The 14717-nt window shown below is 47.1% G+C and overlaps 1 protein-coding gene across 1 annotated transcript in view; it reads right to left on the bottom strand.

The window, feature by feature from the left end:
• The window catches only part of CACNA1E (calcium voltage-gated channel subunit alpha1 E), a 463628-nt gene that overhangs the window by 104558 nt on the left and 344353 nt on the right, over window positions 1–14717 (bottom strand). The window contains exon 9 of the mRNA XM_045297985.1: window positions 3579–3694. Within this exon, the coding sequence (XP_045153920.1) occupies window positions 3579–3694 (116 nt within the window). The remainder of the gene's footprint in view (window positions 1–3578; window positions 3695–14717) is intronic.

Below are 14717 nucleotides of genomic sequence, written 5' to 3'. Positions count from 1 at the left end.
AGAAAGCTGGGAAGCCTCTGCTGCATGTGGGACCTGCTTGGTCAAGAGACACCCATGGGGGGGAGGGTGAAGCGATCGTTATAACGAAAACCCCCGATCTGCCATGGACCAGCATCAGGAAGAAACCCTGGGGCCACCGATGACAGACAGGAAGGTCTTCGGCGAGGACCTCAGAGAAAGCTGGGAAGCCTCTGCTGCATGTGGGACCTGCTTGGTCAAGAGACACCCATGGGGGGGAGGGTGAAGCGATCGTTATAACGAAAACCCCCTAGGTTTAGAGGAGTGGAAAATGTCCATTTCTGCTCTTTCTCCCACCACCATCCTGCCCTCCCTAAGCCCTGAGCCTTTCTCCAGCAGTGGCGGCTCCCCCGGAGGCTCTGGCCCATGGTGTTCACCATATTCAGAAGGTGAGATCCTGTTTGGGGGACTCTTCTGTCTACTTCTTTGGGGAGTGGCAGAGGAAGACGCCCAGCGCCCCTCAAAGGGATCAGCGGCCTTGCAGTCTTGCTTCCTCCTGTTCTTACTACCTCGGTCCGGCCTTGGGCCATGGCTGAGCAAGGCTGTCGTGGGAGAGGCAGGCCAGCCTTATCACGAGCTTACCCCTTGGGCTCTCTTCTCAGGCTCCCACGGTGCCAACAACACAGGGAGATTACACACACGGAAACTAAACCCGTTGCTGTCCAGCTGAGTCTAACTTGCAGTGACCCCAGCAGTGTCAGACTAGAATTGTGCTCCACTGGGTCTTCAAGGCTCTGATCCTTTGCAGGATGATTGCCAGACCTTTCTTCTGAGGCACTGCTGGGTAGACTCCAACTGCCAAGCTTTGTGCTCTTGGGAAAGTGCATTAATCCCCCCTCCCCCCACTGAGGAACACCACAGGGAGGACCCCGTTTCTATAAAAACTGATAAGAATGAGCCTCACTAGCATCTCTCCAAATGTATCGACACACCATTCCTTCTGTCTCAAGTCTGGTGGGATCCCGAGCCCCTACTGAGAGTGATGGGGATGGGTGCTGATTTCCACCACCCGTCTCTGTTCACACACAGGCCCACGAGTCAGAGCCCTGAGGGAGAAGCTTGTGGCTGAGCCGACTCCACAATAGCTTAATTTCAGCACTTAATTGAACAAGCAGAGGACCAGGAGGAGAGGGCAAAGCCATTAGCATCATTCCACCTGCATATAAATTGAGAGTGTATCATGCATCGCTCAGGGAGGGGGCACTTGTGGAGGCTTGGTTGTGACTGGGCAGGGTGGCCATTACAGCAAGTCATAAACATTTAGCTTTCTTCTTTAAGGACGGCCGCTGGCAAAACTCTTTAGTGAACAGGGTAAGTGTTATTGGTGGGGTGCTTCTCTCTGCACACAGAGAGGGCTTGAAAGTCATTTTGTAGCATATATTGTTTGGAAGCAATCGTTTTAAAATTAGGTACTCGTTAGAATAGCGCATAGCAACATTAATCACCTTAGTCAGAGGGCCACTTCTGCTAAGTTCAGTGTCTAGGCTTGGGCTGAGCAGGTCTGGGGGCCCTCAGAAGATGCTGGCTGTGTGGTGGCGCTGCTGTATATCTGGAAGCTCTCACGGCCCCTCCCCACCCCCTCACCCTCCGGTGCCTTTTGCCAAGCTCGCTTTGGAACCTGAGTGTCTTTCCAGGGAAATGTAACCCATATGTCTCTGATTCACTTACACTCCATTTGTACAGAGAAGGGCCAGGAAGCACAACTTGACGTCGCGGTGCGTCTTTTTCTTAGAAGGAGGGGAAAGCTGGCCTTGCCAACTAGACGGAAGTGAAGCCTTGGGACTGTGCGTGTGTCTGAAAAGCAGCGTCACCCTCACCGGCAGCCCCCGGTGCCGGCTGGCTTCTGTGGGGCCCGGGCGCAGGCGGGCGTTTCGTGGTTCTGCTGCCAGCTCGTTCGGTGGGCTGTCAGATGGCTGCTTGGCTGAGGAGGCCAAGGACAGTTGGGAACTGCAAGCTGCCCGCCTGCCTGGGGGCAAAGCTGCTCACCCCACTCAAGGGGAGGCCGAGGCTCCATGCCGGGACACGCTGGCGAGACTCACATTCCCCCGGCACAGCAGCTGAGGGGGCACGCAGTCAGTGCACGGCTCCAGGCTTCCAGAGGAGGTGAGGAACGTGGAGAGTTCCTTGAGTCTAGAGCTTAGAGCAGTGGTTCTCCACCTTCCTAGTGCCACAGAGACCCTTTCATACAGTTCCTCATGCTGTGGTGACCCCCTGCCATTAAATTATTTTTGTTGCTACTTCATAACTGTAATTTTGCTACGGTTATGAATCAGGCGACCCCTGTGAAAGGGCCGTTCGATCCACAGGTTGAGAACCGCTAGCTTAGAGAGACCTTTTGCATACTGATGATCAGAACAGGGTATCTGGTGTCATTCCAAAGCTCCGGCAACGATACCCCTTTCTCGAGCAGCATGGTGCTTTCTACAGGGAGCAGGGAAAAGATGCTGACTGCCATGTGTATTTTTTCATTAAAAAAATTACTCTGCTGAGGAACAAGATGAAGACATAGACTACCCAAGGCAATCCCACCTTTAAAGTAAGAAAGCCAAGTACTTTCTTTGCACTGACAGATACGGGGTGACTGATTGCTGCACAGAATGCTGAGCCGTCGTGAAATGAGAACCGGGTGGCTTCAGGCTAATGCAATCATGAAAGGTTTGGACCCACAACCACAGGAAAGGAAAGGATGACACGTCAGGCCTTGGAACAAAGCCGGCTCTCACCATCACCATTTGCCTGGGTTGCAGCAAGGATCTCCCAACCAGTCTCCCTGCTTTGGGCTTTATAGCACCTTGTCATTTGTACAGTCTGCTCTCAGGGCAGCAATTCAGTCCTTCTAAACCTTAAAGGAGCGCATGTCGCTCCTCGGCCCCAAACTCTCCACTGGTCCTGGCTTGCCCCCTTCCCAGTAAATGCACAAGTCCCTACAAAGGCTGAGGGGTCCTCTCTGACCGGCTGCCCAATGCCTTGTCATCACTCTGCCTTGGCGCCTGCCACTCTCCCCTGGCCAACTCCACCTTCTGCTTCTTGAACAGAAATGTTTGTTAAGAAATCCCAAACTTCTCAATTCATTGTTTTAATGAAAATCTCCTATCTTTCATATGTTTGGTTTAAGGGAATAGGATACAACTAAAACGACTAGTCCTTAGACTAGAATTGCTAGTAGAAGCTTCCATCTGGGCTCTTGGTCCTTGCTTTCATGGAAACCTCAGTAGTAAGTGACCTTTCATTTACCTGTTTTAGAAAAAGGTGAGCTTGAGTGGAGTATGGTTGGTAGCATGTTGTCACCAGCCCAACCTTAGCCCTGGGACTGGGTTATGCTAGTTGACTAAGCACACCTTGCTAAGCTGTTTGCCACACAACAGGTATTTGGAAGAATGGGGGGAGTTTGACAGGTGAGGATGTGTTTCTAGGAGGAGGCTCCAGAGGCTGGCTGGGCATCGAGAGCCTCCTTGTTCTTGAGTGTAGGTGGACCGGGGAGTGGGGATACTAGGATCATTTACCCCTGATGTCTGGGCTGCCCACCAACCCCACCAGCCTCTTGGCCCACCAAGCCTCACCTGCTTTGTCTATCCAGGCACGGTAGCCATTCAGTTCTCGCTCAATCTGCTGCTGGCGCCGTAGCTTCATGAATGCTCTTCGGTTCTCCACCCTCTCTCTCTCTTTGGCAAATTCCCTGTGGACAGAAAGTATACGATTTGCTGGGTTTGAGCGGCGCCATGACCAAGAGAAATGGTGTCAAAGAGGTGAGCCAGAGAGAGAGAGTTTGAGCAGGTACTGATGTGCGCATTCCACTTCCCTTTGACTTTGTCTCAGCACAATGATGAACTGAAAATGCTGCCAGAAAACTGCTTGCTTTAGGAGCAGCGAGTTTCCGTTAAAGGTGATAAGAAAATTTGGAAATGGATCATGTTGATGGTTATGGATGCACTTCAGGTGGTAAATGTTAATTAAAGTCAATGAATTGTACATATAAAAAAGGCTGAAATGTAGAGTTCCATGTACACATATTTATATATTAAGTATTAAGATGGCAGACGAACTTTGGGTCTCTACTCAAAGAACATTTTGTTCTGATAACCTGGAACTCCTTGATGCTCACCTTCCCAACACAATTGATGAAGCCAAAGTAGGTGCATAAGCAAATGTGGTGAAGGAAGCAGAGCGTGCCTGGTTATCAAAAGAGTGTCGAGGGTCTTAAAGGCTTGACGTTAAACAAGAGGCCATCTAACAGGGAAGCAAATAAGCCCACATGGAAGAAGCACACCAGCCTGTGTAATCATGAGGTTTCAGCAGGATCAGGTATCAAAAGATCCAAAACAATTATATCAATATGAAAGAAGGGATAGGAGTGGAGACCCAAAGCCCATCTGTAGACATTTGGACATCCCCCCACAGAAGGGTCACAAGGAAGAGACGAGTCAGCCAGGATGCAGTATAGCACCGATGAAACACACCTCATTCCTCTAGTTCCTGAATGCTTCCTCCCCCCACTACCAGACCCAGTTCTACCTTACAAATCCAACTAGATCAGAGTACACACATTGGTACAGATAAGCGCTCTTGACACATGGAATTCAGGACAGATAAAACCCTCAGGAACAGTAGTGGGAGTAACAATATCATGAGGGTAAGGGGATGGACTGGGGGGGAGGGGGTGGAGAAAGGGGGAACCGATTGCAATGATGATGTATAACGCCGAATAACAGAAATGTGGGTGAAGGGAGACAACGGATGGTGAGGGGAAGGAGCTGCTACCAAAGGCTCAAATAGAAAGAAAATGTTTTGGGAATGTTGATGGCAACAGATGCACAAGTGTGCTTAATACAATTGAATGATGAATTGTTATAAGATTTGTAAGAGCTCCCCCCCCCCAAGAAAGCAATTAATAATAAAAAAGTGAAAAAATGGCTGAAATGGCCAATGTTTTTGTTGCATCTATATCACCCAACGTGTCTTGTTATGTTTTCCAGCTAAACTGTGCGGAAATCCAGAAAGGTTTGAAGATGAGGTCAGACTTGGCACAAAACCTTGAAAAGGGAGTGAAATTGAGACTGGCCACGAGCAAAGGAACGCAGTCATCCTGTGGGGGGACCCCTATTATCAACCCCTCCATTTTCCACTCTGGAAAGCGGCATCGAAGAGGGGGTCAGCAGCCTCTGAGAAGACGAGGAAGCAGGTAATGAGCGAAGCTGTCACGCTTGGATCGTCTACATTCCATCTTCTTTCTACTCTCTTACCAGCCTCCCCCTCAACCTGCCCCAGCCCCTGCTGCCACCACACCAACCCTGAGCAGGGCCCTCAAGTCTTTCAGTGTCTGACCCCAGCCTTTCTTTTCAAACCACGCCTCCCACCATCCCTCTCCGCCCTCTGCCTGTAGCCCGAAGCAGCCCACGCATCAACCACAGCTTGTTTCTTATTGTTCCTAAACATGCCACGTGGGCGTGGAATGCCCATCCACACAGCTTCTCTGCCTGGGATCCCTCTCATTTGCTCAAGTCTGTAAACATGCTTCATCAAGGCCACGTTGGAAGGTTGCCTACCAACCCCTGTCCCGAGTCTCCTGGCTCCCATTACACCTGTCTGCTGGCTCTTCAGAGCTCCTCCTGGATCAATTCTCCTGTGGTGGGTGGGGCATGCGACTGTCCTCTCTGTGGGAGTTCTTCCAGACACTAGCCTGTGTCATGTTGTTGTCGTCAGGTGCCGTCAAGTCCGTTCTGTCTCATAGTGACCCTGTGTACAACGGAACGAAACACTGCCCGGCCCTGTTCTATCCTCCCACTGGTTCTGCGTTTGAGCCCATCACTGCAGTCACTGTAGGAATCCATCTTGTGGAGGACCTTCCTATTTTTTGCTGTCTCACTACTTTACCAAGCATGATGCTCTTCTCCAGGGAGTGGTCTCTCCTGATAACTTGTCCAAAGCATGTGAGATGAAGTCTCACCATCTCTGCCTCTAGGGATCCTGTGTCTTTCTCATTGTGAATCCTTCCAGTCTCCCCTGGGACGACTGTCTAGATTATCTGCAGGCTCAAAACCAACTAACCCAATGGCTGTGGACTCCGTTCTGACCCACAGCAGCCCTGAAGGGCAGAGGAAAACCGCTCTCCAGGATTCCCAAGGAATGATACATGGAATGATACATGCTCATCTTTTCCCCTTGGAGCAGCTTATGCCATCAGGCTCCATATATGTTCAACACACAGATACATATATGTCATTTAATGTCCAGTCTGATGAGGTGCACACACTGCTAGCTCTGTTCTGGTTCCGAAGGATTAAATGACAGAGTGTTCCAGTCCTGTATTGACCCAAAAGGAGCCCGATGAACTGAGCTGGAATGCATGATTCCCAGGCAGCTCTGGACACTACCACCACAATTCCTCCCTGCCTGCTGCTATTGCTAGATGGGTCAAGTTGATCCCCGGAGACCCTGGAGGAGAGAACAGAACTATCCAACACTGTTCTTGATTGTCACCTTGATGAACAGAGCCCTGGGCCCTGGTGGTAATGGATGGGGGCCACGTCGATAACTAAATGCTCAGTCGTGTAAACCCGTCAGCTCCTCTGTAGGAGAAGGATGTGGTAGTTGGCCTCATGTAAAGATTACAGCTGAGGAATCCCTATGGGGCAATTCTTCTTGGTCATACAGGCTTGCTATCAGGTGAAGTCTATCTTTAACTCTATGGATGTTATTGTTGTTGGTAGATGCCCTCAAGGTGGCTCTGAAGCATAGCAAAGTTAGATAAAATGGAGCAAAGTACTGTCTGATCCCGTGCCATCCTCATCAGCATGAATTCTTTGCTGCAGCCTCTGTGTCCACTCATATCACCGAGGTTCTTCCTCATTTTTGCTGGCCTTCTACTCTATCAAGTAGGACATCCTTCTCCTGGGACTGGTGTCTCCTGATAAAGTACATCAGACAAAGTCTTGCCATCCTCGATTCTAAGGAGTATTCTGGCTGTACTTATTCCGAGACAGAATTGTTTGTTCTTCTGGCAGTCCATGGTACATTCAATATTGTTTGCCAACACCATAATCCTAATGCATCCATTCTTCTTTGGTTTTCTTTATTTGTTGTCTGATTTTCATATGAGGTGATCAAATATACTACGGCTGTGGCCACCTTAGTCCTCAAAATGCCATCCTTGCTCTTTAATACTTTCAAGAGATCTTGTGTGGTAAATCTGCCCAATGCAATATGTTGCTTGATGTCTTGACTATAGCTTTCATAATCGTTGATTGTGGTATAATGAAAATGAAGTCCTTTGCAACTTCAATCTTTTCTCTATTTGCCATGATGTTGTCCATTGGTGCCGTTGTTTATTGGTTCATGCTGCTCTGTGGCAAGCAACAATAATCTTGCTAGGTGCTTACCATCAGATCTTTTCTTCCGTAGAGCTATTGATGGGTTCGAACAGCTGACCTTTTGGTTAGCACATGAGCACTTAACCACTGTGCCACAGCCTTGGTACAAGTGAAAGAACATTTCCCTGGGGTGGGCTCCTATTGTTTAAGCAGACTGTGTGGGAAGGCCCCTTCCTTCTCCTTTTGGTTGGCCTAGATCTCCTATCAGACTCAAGGACTCACCATATTGCCTGTCAACCCTGGGAAGTACCATGGCAACTGTGGATTCATTGGAACCTGCAACATGAACCTGACTTGTTGACTTTCATCCCCTCTGCCTCCACCAGCCTGTGGTCTCTCTGTTTCCTGGTTCATCTTTCTGCTTCTTGATTCATCAGCCCTGGCTACCTCACGATTGTGAACATTTGACCCACGAACTTGAACTAGACTGGACTTGACTGATTCAACTGTGTGAACTACTTTCTTGATATATATTTTTCTTTTCTTTTCTCACTGGGTTTGCGTCTCTAAATAACCTAGCCTAACCCACGAAGTAACCAGCTCCCTGTCAGTGTTTCTCCATACACAGATGTGAGACAACTCAAGAAAGGCTAAATCTAGACCGCAGAATTCCCAACTGGAGGGACAAGAAGAACTGCACACGGATGAGGTGGAAATCCTACTTGGTCTGTTCCGAAAGCTAGCGATCCCTCTTCTGCTAATAATTTGGGCAATTCTGTCTCAGTTTCATCATCAGTGAACATTCATGGTAGGTCATTGTTAGCTGCTGTGGCATTAACATCAGACTCACTACAATTCCATGCCCAGTGGAATGAAATGCTGTCCAGTCCTGCACCACCTATCCCCACCATCAGTTAACAGATCAGCAGAAGTGTTGCGATCCATATGGTTTGCTGTGGTTGATGTTTGGAAGTGGAGTACCAAGCCTTTCACCCTAGACCATCTTAGCCTGGGAGCTCTGCTGAAACCTGTTCGGCATCATAGCAACACGTAAGCCTGCAATGATGGATAGATGGTGGCTAGACATGCTATGCACTGGTCACGAATCAAACCTAGGTTCCCTGCATGGAAGGCAAGAACTGAACCGTGGAACCCAAACCAAAGTAAAACCCCATTTGGCTTAGTCTGAGAGTCCCAACTAGACTTCCTGTAAGAGATTGTGCAATGATAAAAACTCAAATTGTGTCCCATTGCTGACATTTATTCTAGCTCAATACTGTCATCTACAATGTTATTGTAGGTCTTCCCCTCCCCCACCTCCCCCTGAGAGAATACCCTGCAGTTTCCCTCACACACGTGACAGAAAGGTGAGTTGAAGAAAAGCACGAAGGAGCCTCTATTCTGGCTACTGCAGATGTGTGCAAGCTCCGAGGTTCTAAATGCGCTGTGGGATTCAGAGGAAGGCAAAGGCTGGTCCCCTTGCAACACACGGTTTGGCGTGGTGTTTACTTCCACCTGTGTACTACTGGATTTGTGTTTGTGACTGTTTTTGTTTTCCAGCAGTTTCCAGCAGAGGCACAATTTTTAAAAAACAACTCTTGAGACAGTGAGTTCTATTTTATTCCAAATAAAATGAAATGGAGGATTCATGTGGATAATTTCAGACAAGGCCTAACACCCAATACATTTGCCATGCATGACTAGGGACTTATTGGGGGGAGAAACAGAGTTCTTTTTCAAATCATATTTGGGTTTAACATACAATTATTTCATATTTTCATGCATTTATGAATCTAGGACAGAGTTATTACTACAGATAATTCACCAAGTGGCTAATCTGTATATTATTCAATGAAAGGGACTGAGTTGGCTGACAGCATGATAGGAAAGGCTTTGATCATTTGAGTCTTTAGCATCCATCAATAGGTTCCTAACTCTTAGGGGCTAGAAGTGAGGATCACTGAAGTGGTGCTCTAGCCTGAGCTTCCAGTCCATGCCACGTCACCTCCGGGCCACAGGTCACCTGATCAGGCCCCTCTACATTTCCCAAGGGAAGCGAGCGCCCTGGACTTGCAGTGCCAGGGCAGCCTCTGTGGGAGGCTGTCTGGCTCACGTTTTAGCCTCACGTTTCAGACCTTCCTTCTGATCCTTTTACACACAGGGAGCTTTGTTTACTGACGCAGAGGCCCTTGCTGCTGTCATGGCAACCAGAAGGAAGACAAAGCCCACCAGGATGGGTTGGCCCATGTGACTCAAAGATCTGTTTGCCCACACTCCTGTACACACTTGTATGCTTCATCACACACACATTGGCATAAGCACACAGATGCTCATGCGGACACCAGAAGCATATGCACCCAGACTTTGCCAAGCACAGAAATGGCCACATGGTCCAATGCCCGTTAATTTCCAGAGCCCATATTTTCAGAGAGGTTTTCTACCTCCAAGGGAACTTGCGAGTGTTCCATAAGCTGTTTGCTCTAGGGAGGAAAAACTTAGGGTCAACACCAAGTAAACTCCTCGACCCTGCATGTTGTGAAACCCACAGAGAACCCGGGAAGAAGCGGAGAAGCAACTGAATGTTGGCAGTGATGTAATAGCAATCTTATTGAAAGAAGGGTCGGTGGGGGGTGGGGTGAGCTAGCCTTTCAGTATTCTTACGATTCTGGAAAATCTCTTTCTCCCATTTTTCAGAGGAGCAAACACAGCCAAGGGAAAGATGAATACTGAAGGTCACACAGTTCCGCAATATTACAGTTCTTCATGGACTGTGCTTTGATAGCTTCCAGAACGGATTTAAGGAGACTTAGGACTGTCAATAAGTAAAGGCCAAAACAGAATCTAGTCCTCTAAATTCAAATCCAGCGTCCAGTCTAATAAGCAGGATGGACATCCAGGTGGGGGAGGGTCGCAAATACTCAGGCCCTGCAGCACACTACCTCTCTCTTCCGTGGAGATCAAGGGGGCTCCTCTGAGAAGCAGAGCTCTTTGCCTACGGCTGTGTATACCCAGAGCAATGAAGAAAAGCCTTGGCTTGGTCTCTAAAGAAGATCCGGTGTGGGCCGGGCAGGTCCCCTGTCTAATCCTGGCCTTTTCTATGCAAGGACACTGAGCACTAGGGAGCCCCGGCGTCACAGTTGCTCAGGGTCTACAGAGCATGATGCGCTACTCGGGGCATCACTGGGACCCCTGCGTTTAAAGCCAGTGCTGTTCCACCTCTCCACCTCAAACTTTTTAAACAGGGGGCCAGTTCACTGTCCCTCAGACCTGTTGGAGGGCCAGACTATAGTTTTAATAAAAAAACTATGAAAAAATGCCTATGCATACTGCACATATCTTATTTTGAAGTAAAAAAACAAACGGGGCAAAAACACCCGGCGGGCCGGATAAATGTCTCAGCGGGCTGCATGTGGCTGTAGTTTGAGGGTGACTGATTCACATCATGGGAACGCCTAAGAGACAGATTTCCTTAGGACTTTGGAGAATGAATGTTGTTGTCTTTTCCCTTTTCCCTTGACACTGAAATCTGGCTTATTTATTCGACTAGCGGCAGGGAGAGAATATGCGGCGACTGAATTAAGAGGATGAGCAGGTCACCAGGCCTCTGTCTCAGTGCTGGTCAGCAGCTCGGTGCTGAAGCGTTAGCACCATCAGCCAGGGACTCCCTAGAGGACCACACTTATCCCTCGGAGGAAAGCCGCAAGGGTCAAGTAACACTGCAGGACAGTTTTCCAATCACCTTCTGCTTTTTTTTTTCTTAATCATTTTATTGGGGCTCATGCAACTCTTATCACAATCCATACACACATCCATTGTGTAAAGCACATTTGTACCTTCGTTACCCTCATCATTCTCAAAACATTTGCTCTCCACTTAAGCCCCTGGCATCAGTTCCTAATTTTTCCCCCTCCCTCCCCACTCCCCCTTCCCTCATGAACCCTTGATAATTTATAAATTATCATTTTGTCATATCTTACACTGTCCGACGTCTCCCTTCACCCACTTTTTTGTTGTTTGTCCCCCAGGGGGGAGGTTATATGTAGATCCCTGTAATCTGTTCCCCCTTTCCACCCTACCTTCCCTCCACCCTCCCGGTATCGCCACTCTCACCACTGGTCCTGAGGGGTTCATCTGTCCTGGATTCCCTGTGTTTCCAGTTCCTATCTGTACCAGTGTACATCCTCCGGTCTAGCTGGATTTGTAAGGTAGAATTGGGATCATGAGAGTGGGTGGGGAGGACGAATTTAGGAACTAGAGGAAAGTTGTATGATTCATCATTGCTACACTGCACCCTGACTGACTCGTCTCCTCCCTGTGACTCTTCCGTAAGGGGATGTCCAGTTGCCTACAGATGGGCTTTGGGTCCTCACTTCGCACTTCCCCTCATTCACAATGATATGAATTTTTGTTCTTTGATGCCTGATACCTCATCCCTTCGACACCTTGTGATCGCACAGGCTGGTGTGCTTCTTCCATGTAAGCTTTGTTGCTTCTGAGTAAGATGGCCCCTTGTTTACCTTCAAGCCTTTAAGACCCCAGATAGCTTTTGATAGCTGGGCTCCATCAGCTTTCTTCACCACATTTGCTCATGCAGCTGCTTTGTCTTCAGCAATCGTGTCGGGAAGGTGAGCATCATGGAATGCCAGTTTAATAAAACAAAGTATTCTTGCATTGAGGGAGTACTTGAGTGGAGGCCCAATGTCCATCTGCTACCTTAATACTAAAGCTATAAATACATGCACATAAATATATTTTCCCATCCTCATATATAAATATATTTACATTTGCACATGCCTGTATTTAGACCTCTATAAATGCCCAATCTCCTTATTCTATGTCATTGAACACCTAATTGTGCCACCTCATTTGGGCACAGGAATGCTATTAAGGCACAAACGCAGAGGCACCCATCTCTTTCCCTCTCTTTCTCAGTAAGCACACAATCATGTATGTTTCAGTCATAATGTTTCAGTGGGTTTGAAGCCCATGGTGCAGGAAGAATGAGCTACAGGGAAGTCAGAGCATTTCCTATTCTTCTTTCTCCCTCATTTACATCCCCAACCGCCCTTTAATTACAGTATGAAAGAGGCATCTTGACAGAGAACAAATGGCTGTATTCTTTTGGGAGACACATTTTGCACTCCTCTGAGAAGCCACAGCAATAGGCTCCCTCCTCAAAAGTTTTGGGGGTGCCGGTGGAGTGGGTGTGGCTGTGTTCAAGGAATTGAGTGAAGGTTTATTACCTACATGAGCTATTACACACTTAGGCATCTTCTCACCCCTTTGTTAAGAGCTTCCAATTTCCCAGAACCCTTTGTTCAACATCCCCAGATAATTTAAATATTAAAGGTTTCTCTCAGAAAGATAAAATTTCGTGGTTCAACATCAATAGATTCTTTCCCTCTCTGAGCAAACTCTAGGCTAAAACAAGGCATTTTTCTGCCTTGGAAACGAGAAGTCAACCAGAGAAAAGCTTCAAGGTTGATATAAAGGGAACTGAGTCGAGCAAGCAGACATGCAGACATCTGAGTCGTGTGTGTATCAGAGTAGACTGTGCCCCAGGGTGTTCAATGACCAACTCTGCAGAAGTAGAGCGCCAGGCCTTTCTTCCAGGGTCCCTCTGGGTGGATTTGAATCATCAGACTTTTCAAGCATTAGCTGTTTGCCCCACCGAGGGAAATTGTGTACATACTTATTCATAGTATACCCTTATTTTCCTTCAAATGTCTTTGTATTATACTGATGCACCTCTTTTTATTCCTGATGCGGATAATGTGTGTCTTCTCTCTTTACTTTAAAATTGAAATTTCAGAAAAAAGTGATTCAGCAGAGTAGAAGTGTTGAAGAACACATCAAGGCATGGAGAAACACACACACAATGCAGGAAAATGGAATAAAGAAATGGGAAAATGAAAGGAAATTAATAGAAATGTTAGCGAAGACGAAAGTCTGAAGCAATTCTAGTAAACATCTCATAAAAAGAGAAGAGAGGAAATGGGTAGAAGTAATAATCTTGGATAATAATTACTAAGCAAAAATATGGTAGGCAGAGGCGTAAAAGTAACAAAAGATCTTTGCAACTATTGGTGTCTCCCTGTGCAGAGGAAAGAAGTGTGAGAAAGCTGACGAAACATGAATGGGTCATGTCCCTGAAACCAGGAGAACTAGATGGTGCCCCGCTGTCCCTGCCAACTGCTCTGAAAGGGATCCCATGATCAGGTCCTGGATAGTGTGGGAGAAAAACATGGCAAAAACTCAAACTCCTACAGAAAAGTTACAGGCTTACTGGGTGGGTACAGAAACCATGGCCCTTAGGTCAGGAAATAAACGCACTCCATTCTGGAAATAATCTCCCCTGGTGGTACGATTTTCAAACAGTAAACAGGTTCATAGTGGGAACAATAGCCCTCAGGAGGTACACACACCTTAGAATAATGGACCACTTGAGATCACAGACAAAGTTCAGAAAGGTTAAGAAAGGAGGATGGAAACAGGAAACTGGGAAGAAGTGGAATAAGTGACGCTACACTGTAGCGGACGGCAACCAATGACATGAAGTAAAATGTGTGCTTGGATCATTCTATCGAAACCGATCTGCTCTGTAAAACTCAATCCACAATAAAAAGGTAAAAAAGAAAAACATTGTGTCCAAATTGGTGAAAAATATTTAATATTGATAGATAACAGTTTACAAGCTAAGTCCTCATAGTGTGCCATAGTAAGTCAGTTAAGACTGCTAGAGAAAAGTTATGTTTGTCACTGAAAGAACAAAGATAGAACAGTATTTTCAAAACTTACAAAGAATGTAATGGAATAAAGAACAATCCATCATAGAAACTCAGGGGTGAGTGAAAAGGAGGTATAGAAAGAGTGGCTCAGGTTGAAAATACACAAGAGCAACAAAATACATCCAAATGCGAGGTAAGCCAAAGAGTACTGCGACAAAATAATAGAAACTTTTATTCAACAAAAATACCCAAATGCAAAGCTATTGTTGTTCAACACAGTCCCCATCTAGGTCCATACCCTCCTGAGGCCCCTGTCATCTACCTCTCTGACGCTTCCCCAAAGAATTCTGCACCCTCTGATTCATACCATGTTAAAACAATCATTTGGGCATCCTCCGGGGACTCCAAATGTGTTTCTTTGTAATGTTCTGTATGTTTTGTAGCAAAAAGGAGTCTGGCGGGGCAAGATGAGATCTCTATAGGGTGTCTGGGGTAAGGTCAGAGCTCGGTAGGTAAAGGTTTCTCAACAAAATTCTCATAGGATAGCCCTTGCTACCTTCCAAGAGCAGTTATGATGGGGGAAAATCCCATGGTGTAACTTTTCAGACCTTTTTCTTACCAATGCAGCCTTTACGTTTCTTAAAACATCTTCCTAATAATAAGC

This window comes from Echinops telfairi, unplaced genomic scaffold, assembly GCF_000313985.2.
Source record: "Echinops telfairi isolate 266 unplaced genomic scaffold, ASM31398v2 ScPeMD7_7424;HRSCAF=8462, whole genome shotgun sequence".
NCBI classification, from domain to species: domain Eukaryota; kingdom Metazoa; phylum Chordata; class Mammalia; order Afrosoricida; family Tenrecidae; genus Echinops; species Echinops telfairi.
Note: the sequence above shows the minus strand (reverse complement) of the source record. Positions and strands in the feature narration are given on the sequence as shown.